The sequence below is a fragment of the Alosa sapidissima genome, chromosome 22 (assembly GCF_018492685.1).
Source record: "Alosa sapidissima isolate fAloSap1 chromosome 22, fAloSap1.pri, whole genome shotgun sequence".
Taxonomy (NCBI): Eukaryota; Metazoa; Chordata; class Actinopteri; order Clupeiformes; family Clupeidae; genus Alosa; species Alosa sapidissima.
In genome coordinates, this window is record NC_055978.1 from 28217882 (window position 1) to 28241260 (window position 23379).

General features: G+C 46.1%; 1 protein-coding gene across 1 annotated transcript in view; it reads left to right on the forward strand.

Moving 5' to 3' along the window:
- tbc1d22a (TBC1 domain family, member 22a) overlaps positions 1–23379 on the forward strand; it is an 82312-nt gene that overhangs the window by 56145 nt on the left and 2788 nt on the right. Inside the window, exons 12-14 of the mRNA XM_042077871.1 lie at positions 9254–9381; positions 17880–17943; positions 18765–18939. Of these exons, the coding sequence (XP_041933805.1) occupies positions 9254–9381; positions 17880–17943; positions 18765–18939 (367 nt within the window). The remainder of the gene's footprint in view (positions 1–9253; positions 9382–17879; positions 17944–18764; positions 18940–23379) is intronic.

A 23379-nucleotide genomic window follows, 5' to 3' on the forward strand; every position in this document is an offset into this window, starting at 1 on the left:
CGGGACAGCTGCGGGACACTGAGAAAAACAGTTAATTTTGAGCCCTGGTGTGAGGGTGTTTGTATTTGTGTGTGTGTGTGTGTGTGTGAGGGAGGGTGTTTGTATTTGTGTGTGTGTGTGTGAGGGTGTTTGTATTTGTGTGTGTGTGTGTGAGGGTGTTTGTATTTGTGTGTGTATGTGCGTGGGTATTTTTGTATTTGTGTGTGTGTGTGTGTGTGTGTGTGTGTGTATAGCCAGGTCATGCATATCTGTATGCTGAATTATGCATTCACAGAGCCATTGCAAGGTGCAGCCGGCTCATGGCGAGGACTGGCGAGATGGAGAATGGCTGGGTCTCCCCTCCACTGGCTTCAGCCATCACGTCTGTGCGCATGCGTTTGCCGAGTAGCCCGGAATGCCATTTTATTAAAGGACTTCTCTCTGCGTTAGCCGGCAGTGCTTAGTGACACCTGGAAGATGCTTTTTTCTTTTTTTCTTTCAATAACACGGCTCAGCCGTTCCTCTCAGCAGCAGGCGGACACAGGGGTGAGCGCGGCGTCGTCTGCCGCCTGAGTAATAGACCGTGTCTCAGGGGGACGGCGTTCGGAGCGCCGCTGGTGGCCACGGTTGATGCTGCTGCATTCGTAAAGGTATTTTCTTAGAAGCCGGGCCGCCACACAGGGGAGGGAGGGGGGGGGGGGGGGGGGATCCGGAGAGCGTTTCGGCCGCAGAGCTGTTTAGCGCTGGGGCTCCTGGCCCCTGAGCGGGCTCTATTTTCTGCTGTTTGAGACGGCGTGGCGGCGTGCCCGGCCTGCTGGGAGGGTTGGTGCCGTGCTGCAGGACACCGCTGGCATCGTCATAGGTCATTCGCATCAAGCGGCACATACCCCCTTTGTGTGGGAGTGATCCTGGGCAGCTCACAACCGTGTGTGTGTGTGTGTGTGTGCGGAACACTGACTGTGCTCAGTCGCACTCGCTCGCACACACTCTCTTGGTTTCCTCACTCATTTGCGTTCTCTCTCTCTCTCTCTCTCTCTCTCTCTCTCTCTCTCTCTCTCTCTCTCTCTCTCTCTCTCTCTCTCTCTCTCTCTCTCTCTCTCTCTCTCTCTCTCTCTTTTTCTCTTTATCCCATTCTAGCTCTCCATCTCACACACTTCTATCTCTCTTTCTTGCTTTCCTTGCAGATTTGTCTCCATTCTCTCCATCTCTCACTTTATTTCTACTGTCTCTCTACCTTTCCCCTTCCCCCCTCTCCTCTCAGCATCACACCTTGAGTGTGTAGGAAGCTGCTTGGTACAGCGCCTTGGTGTCTGTGCGCTGCCTGTGCGTGTGCTCTGGGCCCAGTAGGAGTGTGAATGGTAATGAACACCTTTCTGCTTCAGTGCTAGTGTGAATATGTCACTCTCTCATTTGTGCGCGAGGCAGAGCTGGTGCGATGGCATTTTAGGCAGAGGTGACAACCCCCCTCCCCTCCCCCCAAGCAGCACTCTCTCACTCTCCCAATTCCCTTCATTCTTTCCTTCCTACCTTCCCTCCCTTCTTCCTCTGCATCTGCTAATTTCTTCCCCCACCCCTCTCTCACGAGGAAGGGAAGGAAATCAGTCTCAGTGATTGATTCTGTTGCCGCCTTGATTTTTCTCACATTTTTGCCCGTATGATGGGTGCTCGGGGGAGATGGTGCTAGCAGCATTCATCATGTCACCATGTGATCTCCCGGCGTCCAGGCCTGCTCTTCATGCCTGACTGGCACCCTTCTGTCCAGATTCTCTGGCCAGTGGGTGTGTAGAGGGAGGGGGGGGGGGGGGTGGTGGATGGGGGACCAAGGCATGAGGGGCTCATGAGAGGGCAGTGGCATGGGCAGCGCCCGTATGAGTGTGGCCAGTGATCGATGCCAGTGCTGTCTGCTCCTGATCGCTGCCAGATTCATCGGTCTCGCCTGGACACAGTCAAATTTTACAGCCTTAGAAAAATGAGAGCATGCTCACAATTAAAATTAATGCTCTGAAGAGGACAGTGGATAAGCCAGGACTGGAGAAAATAGTGTCACCTTCACTCGGGAGGAACGAGCAGAGTTGCATCATGGGGGAAAAAAATGTTTTTTGCCCCTCCAGATCATTCTGCTTTCTGTGAGTTGCTGTCATTTCAAGTGTTTTTCTCTTCTCTGTGTTATAGTTTAAGTAACTGACCGCTTGAATGGATGATGACCATCTTGCTCTACTCCCATGACCCGGCCTATAGCTCACATAGTATCATATTGTCTGTTTAATGTAGAAGTGCAGCTCATTTGAGGTGTTCTTCACTGTCCGATGTGCGGTAGGCTTAATGGTGAAGAGGTGGTGGTCAGTCCTCATTGGGCAGTGTAGCCCTGCTCTGTTCCACTCTCTACACACAGCAGTACAGCAGCAGTAGCACAGCACAGAGACAGAGCATCACGCTGAACTTACTCCGCTCACTCATTGTGCTCTACAATCATTCCACAGGGACCTGTTCTCATGCATCATGTGGGTAACTGGCACAGACCTAGATTGAAAGTGATTTGCTGGGTGCGATCCATGGTGCAGAGGTTTGTGTTGATATCATGCCTACGGTGTTCATTTTAGGACATCCTCAGACTCAGGTGTCAGACTCAGAAAAACATCGGTCATCTTCAGACAAAACTGCATCAGCGTCAGAAAAACCTCCGTCATCTTCAGACAAAACTGTCTCAGCGTCAGAAAAACCAGACTCAGGTGTCAGACTCAGAAAAACATCTGTCATCTTCAGACAAAACTGCCTCAGCGTAAGAAAAACCTCTGTCATCCTCAGATAAAACTGCTTCAAACCAAACTGCCTCAGAAAAACATCTCTAAGGAGTCAGGTCTCAGAAAAAACGCTGTCAGAAAAAGTGGAGTCAGGTCTCAGAAAAAACGCTGTCAGAAAAAGTGGAGTCAGGTCTCAGAAAATCTGGTCTCAGAAAAAACGCTGTCAGAAAAAGTGGAGTCAGGTCTCAGAAAATCAGGTCTCAGAAAAGTATTAAGTATTAAATAAAGACAAATGTGCTATGCCATGATGTAATACCATATAATACCATTATAAAACGTTAGCAGTTGTCATTGTCATTGCACAACAATAATAGACAGACATAAAGATAGACAGGTACTTGAAATGTAATCCCCAGGGGACAATAACTGCAGCGTTGTTGAATTCATTTGATATGAGATGTTATCTTAACTTATTTAGAGAAATGTGCCTTGTTGTTGGTACCTGCTATTTCATGTATTTTCATAATGGTATTGTATGGTATTACATCAGGACATAGCACATTTGTCTTTATGGGGGTTTGGGAATAATGATGTGGTGATAATGATGCAGGTTTCTTACTGGTAGGTAGTGTACAACTGGGAAACGGTTAGCAAAAGTAAGAAATAATGGTCCAGGTGTCGTTCTGGACTTTCGTGGTGGAAAAATGTTTAACCCACTTTTCCCTAGCTCATTGAATGTACCGTAATCCTACGAAAAACAAATTATTTTGCTGTATGTAGTACGTAGCTTACTCCGGTATGTGCCTTACAGCAGCTGCTAATGTTACTAGCGAAGTGAGGTTAGCTAAGTTACATCCATGGATTTCCTACAATGTGTATACCATTGGATCACTTTCTACCTTTACTTATAATTTCTACATCTAACCAAGCACCAAATATAACATGCCAGTGACCAGGCTTGGAATTTCACCATTCTGGGGGCAAGGCCACTTGGCCTTCAGTTGGGCATATTTGGTGGGGGGCACAAAGGCCACATGGGCACCAAGGCCAAAGTTAACTAAAAATTATGAAAGTTGTAGTTAGCCTATTCACTGCAGTAGACCTGCATCATTGTATGAAACATTACAAAAACATGAAACATGACATATTACATATAACTGTAAATCATCTGATCATCTAATAAAAACATATATCTAGGCTATATATAACATTTATTTTATATTTGGCCTGCTATGAAATCATGTATTGAACAATTTAAATTTAAGCACAGCTCATTTTTAAGAAACTCAAATAGCCTAGATGCATGCTTAGCATTTTGTGATCAGGCTACTTTCACAAACTCTTTACACCTTTATGTTCGGTAAGGTCTGCTGTTTATTCTGATATGTGGTTTGTCATGTGTTAAAAGAAGGGTTCGTAAAGTATTCCACCGAGATGAATGGGTAGGGAGATCATGGACGCAAAACTTTCAGTAGAATGTATGATTAAATTGAATTATATTATTTACTTTTCTCGTGAACCGTTCAACACAGCAATTATCGGCTAACATCGTTTAAAAGCTGAGAAAAAGCTCTTTCATGTGATGTCTGTGTGATGAATAGGCTACTTCGCAAGTAGTTCAACTGAGAAGAATGGGTGAATTTGGACGCACTTTCTTGCGATGTCACTTTCTCCACTGCGTAAAAGATTAAATTAATTTGCGTATTAAGCATAATATTAAACTCGCCGTTCTGTATCCGTCGTCTTCTTCTTTCCCCGCAATAACTTTTCATTTGAGACTTTTTCGTCTGACTCTGTTTTTTCTGACAGCGTTTTTTCTGAGACCTGATTTTCTGACACCTGACTCCCACTTTTTCTGACAGCGTTTTTTCTGAGACCTGACTCCTTAGAGATGTTTTTCTGAGGCAGTTTGGTTTGAAGCAGTTTTATCTGAGGATGACAGAGGTTTTTCTTACGCTGAGGCAGTTTTGTCTGAAGATGACAGATGTTTTTCTGAGTCCGACACCTGAGTCTGGTTTTTCTGACGCTGAGGCAGTTTTGTCTGAAGATGACAGATGTTTTTCTGAGTCTGACACCTGAGTCTGGTTTTTCTGACGCTGAGGCAGTTTTGTCTGAAGATGACCGATGTTTTTCTGAGTCTGACACCTGAGTCTGAGGATGTCCTAAAATGAACACCGTACATGCCCATAATCATAGTCATGGGTGAATAAGAAGCTAACCTTAACAACATCAAACTAGCCCATCTACCGTCTAATCCTTTATTTCTTCAAGCAGACAGCTGATTCTATAGGCTAGACTTTGGACGCATTCTTGGTGACCGTTTTTCTCCATAAAGCATGCATGCAAGTTCCTTGCCCTTTTAGTTTCACTGCCTCCTGGAGTGGGTGGATGCTAATTTAATTAATCTAAATATGGTTTGCATTTGTTATGATATTATTTTAACAAAATGGATTGTAAAGCAAAAGTTCATGTAGGCAAAGTAAGTGCATCTAAAGTTCCTGAGTTAAGTGTAATGTCCTCCAGTGCCTCAGAGACCAGCTCTGCAGCTCCAGCTGTCACCTCGGGAAGGATTCAAATTATGCTTTTGATGTATCTGCAGCCGACTGTTTGTTTATTTTTGAGAGGAAGTGGTTGTCATTACCCTGTATTAAATGTGAACAATTATTGAAGTTATAAACATTTTGCGTTAAACACATTACGCGTCTGAGAAATAGGCCATTGGCCTATTAATTGCCAATCGCCACATTTGATGATACAGTATACCGGCACTGACTTTAGACAGAAAATGACGATGTTTGTGGACATCGTGCCATTTTCCTTCATATTCTTTCCTTTCAAATGTCTGATATCCATTCTCAAGTCTCGCTTTAGTTAACTCGTAAACTTCTATCAGAAGCCAAAAATCTGACTCGCTCTCTCTCTCGCTCACTCAAAAATATCGTCATGTAGGTTACTTTCTAAATATTCAACATAGTAGGGCAGATCAGCTGCAATTGTAACAAAGGAACATTTTAACAAGAGACCTGCTGCGTCTATTTTGATTTATGGTCATGAACCGTAAAAAGTCTGTTTTACTTTTGCGTTACATTACATTATAAATGTGACTGTCTTGTATGTAAGATATGTACAGTAGGCTCTGTTGCAGTCCAAAAATCCGAGGGACACCGATCAACTATAAGTTAAAAATCATAGTCCCCACCAGGATACAGGTCCAGGTCATTTCTCGATCCCACTCCCCATCTCACAACCACTCATTCCTTGAATTTCCCCTAGGGATCAATAAAGTATCTATCTATCTATCTATCTATCTATCTATCTATCTATCTATCTATCTATCTATCTTTTTCCTGTTCCTCATTACTTATAGCCTCCTGCTGGCCTTTCACAGTAAAGGCTTGAGAAGCCCCCACATTCACCCTAATAAGTGATTGGCTCAGCCTTCAGCCAAGAGGCCGACTCAAGTCCTGCCGTGGCCTGAACTGAATTAAAACACTTTGCATCAGTTACTGTCATCTGAGCTTGGCCAGTTGTGAGCAGATTGGTGGCCACAGTTGACCCGTAGTGCCTGCGAGCACTCTCCACCACCATCTCTTCGTCCTCCCACTCTCTCATTAGCTCTGGCACTTAGTACTCCTCACGTAGAGAGCCACACACACACACACACACACACAGCAGACATGGGCTGCTTAGAGCCCAATCAGGGACACTGGCTGTAATTAGTGGCTTCATTGTTGGGCGCTTTCCCCGCAAGTGTTGCGTGATGCCAGGGAACACCGCTGCTCACTCTTGTCTCCCTGTACGGCAATAATGTTTCATCCTTATCTCTGTGTTTCTCTCTCTTTCTCTGTGTGTGTGTGTGTGTGTGTGAATGCATTCAGGGCTTGATCAGCATGCAAATTGCTGAAGGTGAATTTATTTATGTAAATGAAAGCGTGAAGCACGGCTTCTGCACACAAATCATTTTAACGCCGGATTCCGACTGTTGGGGAAGGGAAGTATTCAAAAGTGAGGCAGAAAAAAAGGCTTGAACAAGCCGCTTGTATAGAGTAATAAAAAAAACGGACTGCTGGGTTTAATTTGACTGCTTTGACATTAGCTAAACTCTGCTTGCCTCTGCAGGCAGAGCTGTTTGTGGATGTTCAGCGTGGCGAGTCTTATTCCACTATAAATGCACATTTTAATCTGTGTGTGAGTGCGGAGGCCTGTGCCATGCTGGTCAGGGATCAGCCTCTGTCTTAGCGCTCGTAGGCAGCCGCTTGTTGTGGGCAATTCTTTTTTTCCTTTCCCCCCCCCATCCCATCCCCCAATGCCCCTTGGTTCTCGTCAGAGCATTTCTCTTTCAGCTAGTTCTATTTGGATTTTTTTTCTTGTGTGAGTAATTTTTTCATTCCTGTGATGGAATGCATTTGATTTTTAAAAAATAAAACCCCTTTTCCAGGTATGAGATATGTAAACTTGCTAAGGTTAAAATGTGAGCTAATATGGTAATTTTAAAGAGCTTTGCATACATAAGGCTTTTGATTGGTGCGGGGTGGGAGTAGAAGTCAGATTAATTGTACGCGTGCAACTAAAGTTAGAAGACACGGCTTGTGCACAAGCACAGTGGGAAGGGCTGGGATGAAGCCCAGGAAGTAGTTCTGTTGCACGCCGGTGACAAATGTCATCTCCAAAACCTGCCAGAGCGGCAGCACAGCCGGCACAGACGCTGTCAACTGTCATAATAGGAGATCCAGAGTGGGAAGTCTGTCTCTTAGCCTCTCTCACTGTCTCTCTACCTCTCTCTCTTTCTCTCTCTCTCTATATATCTATCTCTCTCTCTCTCACTCTCACTCTCACGGTCTCTGTCTTTCTCTCCATCTTAGATACACCTGTACACATCCTTTGTGCTCTATAGCAAGCTATTATCTGTCAGGCTCAAATGACTGTTTGAGTGCAAGGTATTTACTTTGATTTAAGCCATCGGGCTTACTGAAGGATAACAGTTATTTGTGAGTGAAAGGAGTGTTTGTGTTTGTCTGGCTGCTTTAACACTGCATTGTAAAGCATAAACAAATGTCCCTCAAATATTAGCATCCACTGACTGAAACTGTTCCTGTTTCACCAGCCTCTAAATTACAGAAGCTTTATGAATTCCAAGTAGGCAAACTATTATTGTGATGCAGCAGGACCCCTTGAACCGTACTGCAGTCCTGCAGGTAACACACAGGCAGGTTGGCTGCTATTCTGCCTCTGTTTGGAGTGCCTGAGGTTCTGAGACTTTGTAATGCAGTTACTGAAGAGGCTCTGTTCGGAGTGTGAGGGCGCCGTGCGGGACCTGTGCTGGCCGGTGGCCTGGATATGGCCACTGATGAGAAAAGCGAGGGGGTCAGCACAGATGCAATTATGGGATGGATGGGGGAGAGCAGGAGTCAGTGGGAAGTACCCAGCTCAGCAGAAACGCGGCGAGCGGCTCACTTGTCTTGCGCTGCTCCCTGACCCTGGCCTGTCCTCCCGCGCCCCGCGTCTGCCAGGGCCGTCCGCCTCCGCGGTGGCGTGCCAGCTGACATCTGCCGGAGACCCAGCTGACCCGCCCCTGCGTCTCCGCACAACCGCTCACCCACACGTCAGCCGCGCGGCCCTGATGATGGCGGTGGCGCTGCCTGGCTGATGAATGCCACGGTTGACAGCTCTCATTTGTTGCTGAGTAGCTGTAGATATTTGGTGACATTCACAGTTTTCATTAATTGTGGAGCGCACGCGCCTGTCTTTCTTTTAAACTCGGTGCTCCACGGCAAATGTTTTGCCAGATTGATTTATTCACTGTTAATGAGGATAAGTTGTTTGTATGATGCGTTTCTGTGTGAGAGTGAAGGTGTCTGGAAGGGGTGTGAGATTACCGACGCTGTTTGCCTCACCCTTGTGGAAAAACATGCGCGGCACATCTGCAGATATCTTCCTGTTGGAGCACGCTGGGTGGACACCTCTGTGAGCTTGTCGCTTCAATACACACCTTCGAGTGTGTGAATGTACACACATCTGTCGTGCATCTGTATTTAGGTGTATGTGTGTATGTGTGTGTTAAGACGCACGAGCAACTTGTCGAGTGTGTGATGGGTACGCAGCATGCTTCCTTTTGAGCCGAGGTGGATGGGTACGTTTTGGCAGGGTGATTAATTCATCCGTGTCACATATTAGATGAAAGCCAGGCATTCAATAACATGTCTGCACTGATTAAGACCTTCTCTGTAAATTATTGTGATTTTTCCTTTCCCAAAAAATATAATGCCTTTCTAGAAGTGGCCTGTGACAGCTCGGTAATTACATTGTTTGAGATGACAGCACAGTGACCGATGTTGTGGTGCGAGTACGTGATTGTGTGTATGCGTGTGGCGATATGCCTATTGTGCAGCTCTGTTGTCCCAGTCAGTGTGTGTGTGTGTGTGTTTGTGTGTGTGTGTGTGTGTGTGCCGTTGCAAGTGGCCTGGAGTGTTGTGGAGTGGATCTTTATCTGGCGGAGGTTATTGATTGGTGGGCCCCCTGTGCTCTCTCTGCAGATACGGTGCATCGCCACCTGCAGCAGTATGAGGTGGAGTACCTGCAGTTTGCCTTCCGCTGGATGAACAACTTGCTGATGAGGGAGCTGCCCCTGCGCTGCACCATCCGACTCTGGGACACCTACCAGGTACAGTACCTACAAAGAGGCTGTCACCCCCTCCACCAATACACTCCTTCTGTCTCTCTTTCTCTCTCTCTCTCTCCCTCTCCCTCTCCCTCACCCTCACCCTGTCACACCCCGTCATCTTCTCATTTTTCTCTCGTTTTCTTTTTCACTCTCTAATGTGCTTGATACACACACACACACACACACGTATGCACGCACGCACGCACGCACACCAGCTCCACCACATTCTGACATGTGCGCTGTGATGTGACAGCTTTCTAATGTGGCCATTAGATTCAGATTAAAAGATTCTCAAGACAGTTCTCAGAACATTATCCATCCATTAACTGCTCGAGTGCAAGTTCTTGCATCCACATTTGCACAGAAGTTGCCAAAAAACAGGAAGGAAAATGTTCCGCACGGAAACGAGCGTTGACGAATGTCGGCGTTCGGTGATGACCAAGTTGACATTTGAAGGCTTCCAGCCGATAGACGCACTGTACAGAAGCCCATTTGTGTAGGTAAATGAAGACGAAGTGATTTCACCAGGAGGCTTTTAAGGACGGGTGAGAACTCCGCACCACCTGTGTTCATTACCTCCTCCTCCTCGCGCCTCCTCCTCGCCGTCTCTTAAATACCTGCCTCCACACGCGCCGCTCCCCTGGGCCTCTTTATCAGCCCTTCTCCCACTACAGAGGAACGAGCCGAGCATAGGCTCTACAATTACGCCTCCAAACTCGCCGCTGTGTGTCATCTGTTAATGCATTTCCCCCAGCTCCCTCCTAATAATCATGCGTCTCTGAAGCTACAAGCTTGGTCATCTCTCTGCCTTAAACATGTAAAAAAAAAAAAAAAAGGCTTTTGTCGGACACCAGATGCCTGTATTACGGCTCCGCTTCTTTAGGATGCAATATTCATTTGGACATTGGTGGAAACTCAAGCAGCATATCAAGAGACTGTCAAGTGTGAATGGTTTCTCCTCCATGGGAATACAACTGCTTTTGTTGCCTCATAAACATCAATCTGGGAGACTTGTAAGGGCTAGTCAGAGGGCTAAGTAGAGCTATAGCCATCGTGATGGATGCACAGTTGCCCTCTCAACTGCGTTGGTGACATGGATCAAGCTCAGCTCAAGTGCCTACAGTATAGGTTGTTACCAGATTTATTTGCTGTCTTTAGATGACTAATGTATGTAGTTATTTTTTTGTATTCTTAGTATATCTCCTACACAGGGACCCTATGTACTAAACTATATGGTGCTATCAGCGTGTTTAGTTTTGTCATGACACCTACCTTTGTGCCTATAGTACTGATCTCAGTCTTCTTGGTGGGTGTTACTTAGCACATGACATAGTGTGTGTTCTTATTGCCTTGGTTTATTTTCAGAGAGCGGTGCATGTATTTCCTCAGGTTCTGTAAAAAGTTAATGTGTGGGAATACTGCCTATTGCTTATTAGCTCTGTAGAGTAGCCTATAGCGTACCATGTATACATTTCAGCGTGTTACAGTGGGAGAAGACAGGCAATGGTTAATGAGACCAGGGACCACCGCGATGCATCGCGATCAAGGCACAGAGGACTGCTTGAGTGAATGTCTGTCCACCTTGATTAAACGTACACCAGGACACCTCTAAAGAAGCCAGACATGCCAGTGAATGGCTCTAAGTGGCCTGGGTGGAGTGCGGAGATGGAGGGCAGCCTTGGCATTGATTGGGATGCTTGTTGACATGTGTACTTTGGTAGTGAGAGTGCTCTCACTTGTTAGGTGGGGCATAAGTCAATAATGCAAGGATATTACTTAATACACAATATTGATTGTCCACTCTCCAAAGTAAGAAGGGGAGATGCACTCTGCAAAAAGTAATGTATTATACACATTAAACTGTATTAAGTGATTAGTTGTCTTAATTGCTGCTGAAATGTGGTGAGGATATAATTAGATCCCCTCTGCATATGTTATAGTATTACCTCCACAAAGGAAGCCGTTTTTCATGTGTTTTTTTCTGAATTGGCTGTAAGCAGGATTACATAAAAACTGCCAAACTGATTTCCATGACACTTGATGGAAAGGTGTAACAGCTGAAGAAAGAGCTCATTCAGTTTTTTATAAACATTGTGAGATTTCACAATTTGGCCTTGGCAAAGGTCAGTGCTCTCCGAGTGCCCTTCTAGTCCACAGATGAAACTATAGAGAATCTAGAGTAAGAAAGGTCATTAGAGGGCCTGGCTGCTCACACAGCATGTGTTTAACTGTGTACGCTACACCATGTATTTCAGCCTTTAGCATTATGATTATGTAAACGATAATCGACTGAAGTTCTGGAGGCGTCAACACCTCCATCGCTCACCAGTGGCATTTCATCTCTCTCTCTTCAGAAACGCAGGAATGCATATTTGCCAAGTGAATATTTGCAGATGGGCCTCACACACTCCTTTTCAAAGGCTAATGATTATCTTCAGGAGCACCCTCTTAGTCCCAGGAGCAGTGAAGTGCCTGGAGGAGGTCCTCAGCCCAAAGAGCCCTCTCTCTCAGCGCGCCGGAGCAGAGGGGAGGTGGGCAGCGACACGCCGAGCTTAAATCAGCTGCTCACCCTGCGGGAACAGAGATGGGAAATTAAATGTGGAGAGGTTGACCTTTTGTGCTAACGACTGCGCTTGAGTTACTCGCGGCAGTGTTATGGGCCGGTTAACACATCGCCAACAACTTGTCCTCCGAGACCAACTCCTCCCTCCATCTGTCTTTCTCGCAAAAAAAACAAAAAAAACACAGCCTCCGTTTGTCATGTGCGGCCCCAAAAAAAGTAGAGCACCTTGCAGCCTTGCCATGGAGGTGCCTGTCTGGAAAGGAGCATTGAGAAACATCAGCTGTACCCTGCCAGTTACGGGAGTGTGGTCCTCTTATCAGGCCCTCCTACACACACTATTGTACAGTGCTGTGAGCTGCTCTTGCACAGACCAGCATCTCTGTGGGACAAATACAGTTATATTCTCTTATCTTAACAACTCCTAGCTTGGCTCATGAGGCTCATGTCACAGTGGGGAGGCATACCGAAACACAACGTCTTTCTTCCACATTCATCCACATTTCTCCAGGTTCTGCCTATACCCGCTTCTAGGTAGTCTGAGCTAAGCTTACCTTAGCTTATTTTTCTACTGGGCTGCGTATTCCTCAACAGAACAGGGGCCAGAAATAGAATGAAATTCATCCCATGAATGTTTAATGCATAACCAAATTGAGTGAAAATGACTGCTGGCTCTCACCCTCCCTTGCCCACCCTAACAATCTGTGTCATAGTAGCTCACCTTAAAGATCCTGATGGCCAGAATTAGCCGAGTTTCGTGAATGAATATTTCATGCAGCCCCTGAAAACAGCATGCTGCAGCCAGCTGGCTATCTCTTAGAAGAATAGCCTGCGAGTTATTAATATGGCATGCGTTCCCGCTTCATGTACTTAATGCTTCTACTACTCGTCGTCATCCCTATAGCTGTTTGTTTAGGGGTTTCTATAGAGGTGAGCATACATGTTGCATAAACCTGCCACGTGGCTTTCAGATGTCTGTCGAGCTCTGTCGAGTGCTTTCCTGTAAATGAAAACGGACATGAGTAAAAGCTTTTGTAAAGTACATGTACCATTTGAGTGTGGGGCAAGTATAGATTGCAGAAGCCTTTGTTTGCATTGAGAGCCTCAGAGCTAAACATAGAAGCCTCTCCGATGGGAAGGCTGTGGTAGAGAGCCTGCTTCTGGATTCCACATGGATGCAGGCTCCATGTGGCTGTTCATTTGTCAAATCCGTATGATCGCTCCTCAGTAACTTGATTAAAAACTCCTAATATGGATGCACTGACCAATTATGGTCATTATGGCCCACTCCTCTGAGGTCCCTCTCCATCAGAGTATTTAATTTCTGCTGTAATTGAACCAATTAAGCCCCATCCTTCTATTCTAAGATGTCCAAAAGGAGCTGCTGGTTTTCTGCCCGGTGCTGGCCAGAGACTCTAATTCAGCCCAGTCCATCAGATGTCGAGACAGAATTTGACTTGTCTGGATGTTTGACTGGATGCTAGGACAATATGTGAATCCCAGGGTTTTTTTTTTTTGGAATGGCTAACTGCTCTAGCAAATAGGCCCTTAATGGGCTCAAATGGTGCAGTGGCATTACCCATGCAAGCCATGGTGCAGTGGCATTACCCATGCAAGCCATGGTGCAGTGGCTGTCAGGAGAGGGGAGTCCGACTGCAGGACCAGAGGGACAGAGGTAGCCTCCCTGCTAATGACTTCATTAGAGCTGCGCTGTCTCTCATTGCAGCTTCACAGAGTAGTTTAACCTGAGAACGGTACCAGTCCCAAGGTGGTACTTTCCTGTGCTGTGTCTGCACTAATGCCATCTGCTGTGTGTGTGTGTGTGCGTGTGCATGTGCGCTTCTGCATATTTACCATTAATAATGTTGTGGATATATGGCTAGTTACCCACCTATTAAATGCAGAGATCAGTGAGAATACTTAATCAAGTGAGCTGTACTTTACATGGAGCAATTATTAGTCGTGCCTCACCTGAGGCAGCAGTTCATACTGAGCTTTTATCAGAGCTAAAGCCCAAATGTTCAAGATTTGGTGTCTTTTTCTAATATATATAATATTATATATATAGAATATTCCATATCTAATTTATTACCAATAACCTTATTTACGTTCTTATTAACATAATGAGGATTCGTTTTTTTTTTTTTTTTTTTTTTTTTTCAGATTAGGTGTTAAATAAAGCAGCAAGGCCTATACGGTTTGTCTTACTAATAGCTGTAAGAAGTGGTTAAATTAGAGGTAAATTCAGTCAGCGCCTTCATTTCCATGGTCTTTCATTTTGTCTTTCTGAAGTGCATCTGTAATCCTCTGCATATGCGTCCACTGCTGAACTCGGCCACCATTACCCTGGTCACTGTGGCTCTGCATATGCGTCCACTGCTGAACTCGGCCACCATTACCCTAGTTTTTAATTACCATTTAATGTGACTAAAAGAAGAGGTCACTGATATAAAGAAATTCTCTTAATGGTTTCCTTTGTCAGCACATAAACATTTGAATGGAAAGCCACTGCACTGCAGAGAGAGTTTGCAACGGGGCCAGTTCTGAGCACTGTTTCAAATCCCCAAATGACAAATGGGAAACCTAGAAGGCTCACAGGCTTGCTTGGTACGAATGGTAAACAAGAACTGAGCAGCTAGTGCGTGCTCAGAGGCCTGTGTAACAACACTCCGTAATTATTGAGATGTGAATCACAGTTTTTCTTTTTCTGTTCAGTTGAGATTTATTGATATAGCTCCGTAGCATTTGAACATGTCTCATGGCGTTTTTCATAGCCCAGCTTGAACAGGAACCTAGATAATATAGTAAATACCGTATTTTCCGGACTATAAGTCACACTTTTTTTCATAGTTTGGCTGGTCCTGCGACTCAGGTGCAACATATATATATTTATATATATGGTTTTTTCCTCTTCATGACACATTTTTTGACTAGTGCGACTTATACTCCGGTGCGACTTATAGTCCGGAAAATACGGTATATGGTATAGTTCCCCTATTCGGAATCTATCCTGAATCTTTCTAAGTAATTCCTACACTATTCTCTGTTGGTTGCATCCGGTGACTCCCAAGGTCCCATTATATCCCATTTTCCTCAGCCTTTGGTCCACATCAAAGTGCTGGAGGCAGAAATTCCTTCTGGAGCATCTCAAAGTTGGGAGTGTTAGGGAATAGGGAGCTATCTCCTGACTCCTCCACTGGAGCGTGCAGCCCGGGCCACAGCAAATGAAATGCTTGCCTCTGCAGTAGACTCAAGTTCAGCTCTTTCAGCCATAGTGAGGAGTGAAAGTCATCCAGTGGGCTAAACTTTAATGGGTTTTGCTCGCAACAGTGCAGCCAATTAGTAAATGTGTCTGATAATGTCTCACCACTTTGCTAGGTCAGAAACTTCGATTCAGGCATTTGGTGTGCAGGGGGGATGAGAATCGGTTAACCTGACTGGCCTGTGTTCTCAGGAATGACCACAATGTCTCCCACTGTTTCTTGCTGACTCTTGAAATATTGGATCTACATCAGAGCAAGTTTTTGGGGCTGCGGTTGACAGTCTCCAAAGTATTCCTGCATAGTTCGTCTTCGAAGAAGACGTGTTTTTGCTGAGAACGGGATGGGATACCTCTGCGGTTGACAGTCTCCAAAGTATTCCTGCATATTTCGTCTTCGAAGAAGACGTGTTTTTGCTGAGAACGGGATGGGATACCTTTATGCACATATATTTGACCATGCAAAACCTCATCGGCCAATAAATATTAGTTGGGTGCAAAGATTCTAGAATAGAGTTCTAGAATCTTTGGTTGGGTGTGATCACACCCAACATCACACTAATGACTTCATTAGAGCTGCGCTGTCTCTCATTGCAACTTCACAGAGTAGTTTAACCTGAGAACGGTACCAGTCCCAAGGTGGTACTTTCCTGTGCTGTGTCTGCACGAATGCCATCTGCTGTGTGTGTGTGTGTGTGTGTGTGTGTGTGTGTGTGTGTGTGTGTGTGCGCACGTGCGCTTCTGCATATTTACCATTAAAAATGTTGTGGATATATGGCTAGTTACCCACCTATTAAATGCAGAGATCAGTGAGAATACTTAATCAAGTGAGGTGTACTGTACTTTACATGGAGCAATTATTAGTCATGCCTCACCTGAGGCAGCAGTTCATACTGAGCTTTTATCAGAGCTAAAGCCCAAATGTTCAAGATTTGGTGTCTTTTTCTAATATATATAATATTATATATATTAGAATATTCCATATCTAATTTATTACCAATAACCTTATTTACGTTCTTATTAACATAATGAGGATTCGTTTTTTTTTTTTTCTCAGATTAGGTGTTAAATGAAGCAGCAAGGCCTATACGGTTTGTCTTACTAATAGCTGTAAGAAGTGGTTAAATTAGAGGTAAATTCAGTCAGCGCCTTCATTTCCATGGTCTTTCATTTTGTCTTTCTGAAGTGCATCTGTAATCCTCTGCATATGCGTCCACTGCTGAACTCGGTCACCATTACCCTGGTCACTGTGGCTCTGCATATGCGTCCACTGCTGAACTCGGTCACCATTACCCTGGTCACTGCTGAACTCGGTCACCATTACCCTGGTCACTGTGGCTCTGCGGTTGACAGTCTCCAAAGTATTCCTGCATATTTCGTCTTCGAAGAAGACGTGTTTTTGCTGAGAACGGGATGGGATACCTTTATACACATATATTTGACCATGCAAAACCTCATCGGCCAATAAATATTAGTTGGGTGCAAAGATTCTAGAACAGAGTTCTAGAATCTTTGGTTGGGTGTGATCACTCATGGATGCAGTATGAGCACGCTTTAGAGTTTTAGTTTTGATTTTGCCAGAAGGATCTTGTTAGTGTGATGGTGAAGTAGGCATGATAAAGCATTAGTAGTCAGTGAAGGAGACATGGACAAGGCTCCTCATCTAATGGCCAGTTGCATTTTGCACTTGCCCCTCATGTGTCCGGTCCATCAGGTCTGCAGGTGTCTTGTCTGTCAAGGGGATTTCATCAGTTACAGAAGCGCCTGCAGGATGTCCTCGGGCTGTTAACCTCTGCCCATAGCTAGGCTGAATTAATTGTGTGATTTCCTGCTCAGTGTCATGACATTGCATGTACCCCGGTGAGGTGCGGATTGTCTTTGCCAAATGACCAACGCCTCCTCCCGCCCGCACGCACGCACATCAATAGTGCAAATAAATTATTGAGCTGTCTCGCGATGAAAGGGAATGAGGCTGTGGAGCAGGCAGGCAGGCAGAGGAAGAGTTGCATGCCAATATGACACAGTTTCCCACAGGATGTATTTTTTGAAAGGTCCCCTTGAGCAGTCTCATCTACACATTTCACACTGGTTTTTGTCAACAAAATGTAACAGTGGTGTGTGTGTGTGTGTGTGTGTGTGTGTGTGTGTGTGTGTGTGTGTTTTTTGCATGTACACTATTCCATTTCCATAGAAGCAGAGTCTCCAGCAGGAGAGGCCTGCGGCTGACTCCACACAGTGAGGGGCTTGTGTGTGTGGGGCTGCTGTTGAGTGGGTGAAGCTCCGAGAGCTGACTGTGAGAGAGGGCTACTGGTGAGCACGGCTGATCTGTCCGCAGTCCCAACACAGTGAGCTGCAGAACGGCTTTATGAGCAGCATATGGGGAACTGCTGCGAGTCAGACAGCCAGCTGAATTTGCCATCACTGTTCATTACAGTGCAAACTAGTAGCCGCTAGAGCTGTGCAAGGACGTCCCTAGAGCCTCGGCTCCCACTACACACTTTTCTTCCCTTCCTCCTCCTCCTCCTCCTCCTCCTCCTCCTCCTCTTCTTCTTCCTCTTTTCTTTGCTTTGGGCGTTCACAAGCCTATGTGTTACAACTCCGATGGAGTCTGAGAAAGGGCTGCCCGGATCGTTTTCCAAGCGTGCCATTAACAAGTGCCATGGTGTGAATGTGCTTTAGCACGTTGGGGGTGCTAAGGAGCATGGTGATTTTTCTCCAGGCTGTCCTGGGGAAGAAGACAGCAGTGAGCTGTAGCAGAGAGGCTCAAGGCGCCCAGCAGCTGTAGTGGGATTGGGCCGATGCTGAGGGGATGACAGACTGTAGTGGGATTGGGCCGATGCTAAGGGGATGACAGACTGTCATTGCTCCTTCATTTCTAGCACACTCCAGTCTCTTACACTGTGTACGTAAGGCTACTATGTACCTCCATGTAGGCCTAGTTCTGTCAGAGTAAGTCCTATAGTGGGCTGATACTAGACATATTCTTCATGTGGATGCTTCACTGGAGTTTCTTCTCCTCTTCTGAATGAAGAAATCTTTTCAGTCCTCTCTTCTGAATAATGCTCAAAGCTGTGTTCACAGGTCGGCGCCCTGCTTGGTAGTGTGGTTGCCTGTGTTTTTAGCCAGCGCTGCTCAAAAGTGTGATAGTCTGGGCAGACTGACTCGGCCCTGGCCACCTGCCCCCTAACGCACACCTCCCCGTCGGCTCCACCGAGCTCCCGCAGCGAGCCTCATGCACTTTTCATTGGCTGCCAATCCAGATATAGCGCTGCACTGGAGGGCATTGTCGTAAAGAGGGTCCCTGGAGGCTCCTGGACCTCCGACCCAGGCCCCTTACCCATCCCCAGGGCCGTCCTAATGATTGCCCTCTGTTTTCTGACACAGAAAAGCCAATACCCAGCAGGCAGGGCTGGGGTCAGCCATGCGGCCTGGAACATCAATATTTCATTGCCCTCTCTCTCTATAAAAACACCCAGCGCTCCCTACCCTCCCTACCCTCCCTACCCTCCCTGTGCCTCTCCTACAGAGCCTCGCTCACTTAAGGCGCTCTCTCCTCCACCACAGCAGAGCCCCTTAAAGGGGCAGTGGGCATTTGTGGGCCACTGCTATACATGGAGGCGGCTGACTTGGGGGGGCCCCCTGTGGCGTCATGTGTTGAGCCGCGTCTGATCGCTGCCCACACGTGCACACGGCGGCCGGTGGTGGTGATGCAGCGCGGGCCTCCCGCGGGTCGGGAAAGGTCAGGGGGGAAGCATGGCGTCGGCCTGAAGCCCACGTGTGTACGGCGCAGCCTCCGCTTAAGATATCCTCCCCAAGAGGACATGCTGAGGGAAGGACTATTAGCCCCCATACACCTGTACACGTGTTCAACTGTATTAGATCTGTGCAAGTACTGAGTAGAAAGTGAATTTAATATGAACTAGAAGCCCAAGCAGCAGTGGATGGGGGGGGAAGCATGCACTAACTGCATAAGCACTACATGTGGGCAGTTTGAAACGTAGTTATGAGCACTGTGTGGATTGTCTGTAGGCTCGAAACTTTCTGAGGAATAACGAACACTTCTAGACCTCCTGTCGTTTCCTAGCATGTGAAAGATTGGAATTGTGTAAAGAGAATACTCGGCTCTTGAGATGCTAATGCACTTTTGCCATATACTGTAGAGTGAGCTGCTGTTTTAAGGCCAAATGAGTGGTGTATTTGGAGGAGAGCAGTCCTAGTAGTACCTGCCACAGCAGTTGTTAGCCCATAACGCTGCATTACTCCACAGTTTGATGGGCAGCAGTATCTTGCAGCTATTGTAAGGGAAGGCCTGCCCCCCTCCATGAAGATGCTGTTCACTGCCGACTTTGCCTGGCCTCTCTCCCCCTCTAATCTTGCAAGTGCAAAATAAAGTGTGTGTGTGTGAGAGGGGAAATAGAGAGTGCCAGAATGCGGCTAATCACTGGCTTTAAGGCTGAGTGGTCATCACTCTCCTGGTTACTCACCAGGCATCAACTGCAGAGGAGCAGAGGCTCAGAGACACATACATATGGAAACCAATATGCCCCCCACACACAGGGCCCGAGAAGTGTGTGTGTGTGTTTGTGTGTGTGTGTTTCAAAGAGAGGATTAGAGAGTAACCTACACATAGAGCAAACTTTTAGAGATGAATGTTTAAAGAATGTACTACACACACACACACACACACACACACACACACACACACACACACACACACATTCACACATATACACCCACACGCACCTCACAAATATGTTAAGTAGCCTCTAGAATTGCTACTCAGAAGGCTCAGACACACACAGAATCTCTCAGGAAGGCGCAACACATTCTCTTTCAAACAGACACACACACACACACACACACACACACACACACACACACACACACACACACACACACACACACACACACACACACACACACACACACACACACTTTGTGCAGTGTATGTGCTGAGGACAAAGGGGATTTGTCCTCCCGTCTGTGCTTCATATCTTGCAGGTAGGGGAGTAAATAAAGTAATAAAGCACGGCAGCGGTGTGTCACAGTGTGATAGGCCTCCCCCCCATCCTCCGCCTCCCCCATCCCCCACCCCCCCCCCCCCCCCCCCCCCCCACCCTCCCATCCTCCCCCCCTGGACAGCCAGTCCCTCAACGCCTCTGATTAAGGCTGGGAGGTTAGACCAATAGGCAATCATCACCCAGGACATAACTCACAGCAGCTCTGTCTGTAAGCTGCTCGCCCTTTCTCCTCTCTCGCTCTCCCTCTCTCTCTCTTTCTCTCTCTCACACTGACTCTCTCACTCTCTCTCTCTCTCTCTCTCTCCCTTGCTCTCTCTCACACCGTCTCTCTCTCTCTATCTCTCTCTCATTTCCTTAACCCCCCCTTTCTTCTGGAGGTTATGGATGGGTCAGATGAGTTTGGTCTGCATTTTGAGGAGAGGGAGACGGAGTCTTCTGTCTGTTACAGAGATGTCCCGTGCAGTAGTTAGTCACATCAGTGCTATGTGTGTTGATGCTTGGTTAAGGTGCCATGGTTGCAGTTGTGCATATGCTCATTGAGAACAGTTGATGATGAGGATTGCTTTATTAAGGAGTATTGTCTGAAGGTTCGTGGACAAAAAGGTAGCCCAAGCCCCCAACTGCATGTATACATGTATGTACTGTTTGCACTGCTTGTCGGCTTGCTTCTCCAGGGCCTTTGGTGCTGCAGGTTTGAGTGAGTTGTTGTTGAATTATTGTTCATGTCACTTTATTATTTTATTGAATTATTTATTATTAACTTCTGCTTTAACTATCTGTCTATTAACTATCTGTTTTACTTAAATTCTTTCTACTTTACAGTCATGAAGCTAACCAGGTTTACATTTCACTGCTTGTTATATATAACTGTGTAACTATGTGATGAATAAATCTCTCTGAACTGAACTCCTTATCAATGTGGGGGCTCTACCCTACACACTGACTACTTGGCAGTAGGGCATTGTTATTATTGTTCCTCTCTGAGGGCTTTGCTTTGTCTGACTGCTAGCATAAAATGATGTGTCCAACAAAACCTTTACCTGACCGCTGTTATGAAATGATGTGTCCAACAAAACCTTTAGACGTCTCCGGTGTTGCATTTGGTGTTTAGCATATGTCCCAGATGTCAAAGCTGGGGAAGGCAGAGAGCTGCTTCAGCACAAAGCAAATGTGTGTGTTTCCCAGGGCTCTCTAGTACACCTGTATATCATGAAGGGCATTTTTTATCTCCAGAGGAGAAATGGGCATTTTGGGGTGCATGCCGGCTCTTGAAGATGGGTTAGGTGTGTCACACTGAAGTGTGTCAGAGTTCCAGCGCAAATGAGGCTGCAGAGCGGAGCGCTTGCCATTCTTTTAGCGTTGCCCATTTATTAAGCCCTCATCAACACACACACACACACACACAGACCTGAGTAACCTCATAAAGGAAGGCACATCCTCCTCACCTAGCACAGAGCATGTTGACCAAGTCATCAGCAAAACAGCTATGTTAAAAAATGACCTTTGAATCATCAGGTTAAAGTCATTCTATTCCATCGGTAATCATTTTTTCTCTGGTGTATTTTGAATTATTATTTATTATTTTTTACATTTTTTACTGTGACACAAATGGGAGAGCAAGGTGCTGGAGATTTTAGAGGAAGCAAAGACCATTATGTTAAAAATAACCAAAGAGGACAACTCTGTCAGTTCTCGGAATTATAGTTTGCAATCAGTTCCATTTGTATTCAAATGACGTGGTTGTTTTTGGATTGTTTTTTTTTTTTTTTTTTTTTTTTAAATGTAGTGAATAGATGGGGAGAGCAAGGTGCTAACCCCAAGATCACAGGTTTGATACAAAATAAGGAACACATACTGAGTGTTTTACATAAAAACATCTGCTAAATTGATCAATGTTCATGTAAGTATGAAATGTCGAGTGCTGAGTGGTCTCTGAGCGAATAGGTCATGTGTCTCATGCACTGTGACGCATGCAGCTGGCCCTATGTCAGTCCTAAAGATGTGTCCTAAAGAAGTGGATTCACGCTTGCGCAAACTCTTTGATGAGTGGACCTGTAAAAAAGGACAGCAAGGGAATGCGGCTAGGTGTGATTGCACAACGGGTCTGTGCTTCTCCGCACTGTCAGAGTGGCGTGTGTGTTAAAGGCTGTTTTGTTTTGCGCAGTGGGAATGGTTCCATTGCCTTCATTTACCCCTTGGAGGTGGAGCCGTCCTGCCTGTTTATGGGTGTGAAGGAATGCGCTCATTGATTTTCATTAAGCTCCATCCGTGTCTGGCATAAGAGAGGATCCTGTCCTGCCTGCGTCTGTGTTTGCGTTTGCGTCTCCGTCTCCGTCTCGAGCTCCCAGCAGAACTCTGTGGCGTTAGCGGCTCGCTCAGCCCAGCCATATGCTCCTCACATTCCTGCGCATGTTTGGGCTCTACTCGCCCACCCACCAAACAGCCTGCGTGCCGTGCCATGCCAGGCAAACGCGTCAGGTGTCAGGGCTGAGTTTGTGCAGTGTAAACACACAAATACATTACACTTTTATCCCTCACTTTCTCCCTCTTTCTCTCTCTCTCTCTCTCTCTCCTCTCTCTCTCTCTCTCTCTCTCTCTCTCTCTCTCTCTCTCTCTCTCTCTCTCTCTCTCTGGGCCAGATGTACGCACATTTGCGAACGTAGCGTTATCAGCGCCATGGACACACCGCAGATTGCGAGCGCTGTCAGACCCAAGTTTCCGTCGTATTTATCAATCGTTCAATCCTTAGTGTAAACTGCGCCTTTCTCTGCCCTTCTCCGCCCATAAACGCAATTTACGAACGTCCACAACTGAATGGCAGCGCCTACAAGCGCAGTTGAATGAAGTTAACTGGTGACAACATTAAAAAGAATCAAACGTTTAGCGATCATGAAATAATACCATACATGAAAAGATGTCAACAAGCAGGGAAAAAATGAAGATCAGTAGTTCTACTCAAACTACTTGTGCACGTAGGCTATGGAAGATGGGTCAAATCTAGCAAGTAGGAAAGTTTAAGTGAATGACGTGAAAGTAAGAAATGCGAATGGCCAGCGAAAGTTAAGGTTGCTTTTGGTACTACAAATACTTTCACCACAAAAACTGGTGTTCTAAATAGCGATTCTGTTGTCTTTGAAAGGTTCTCTTATTGACGCATC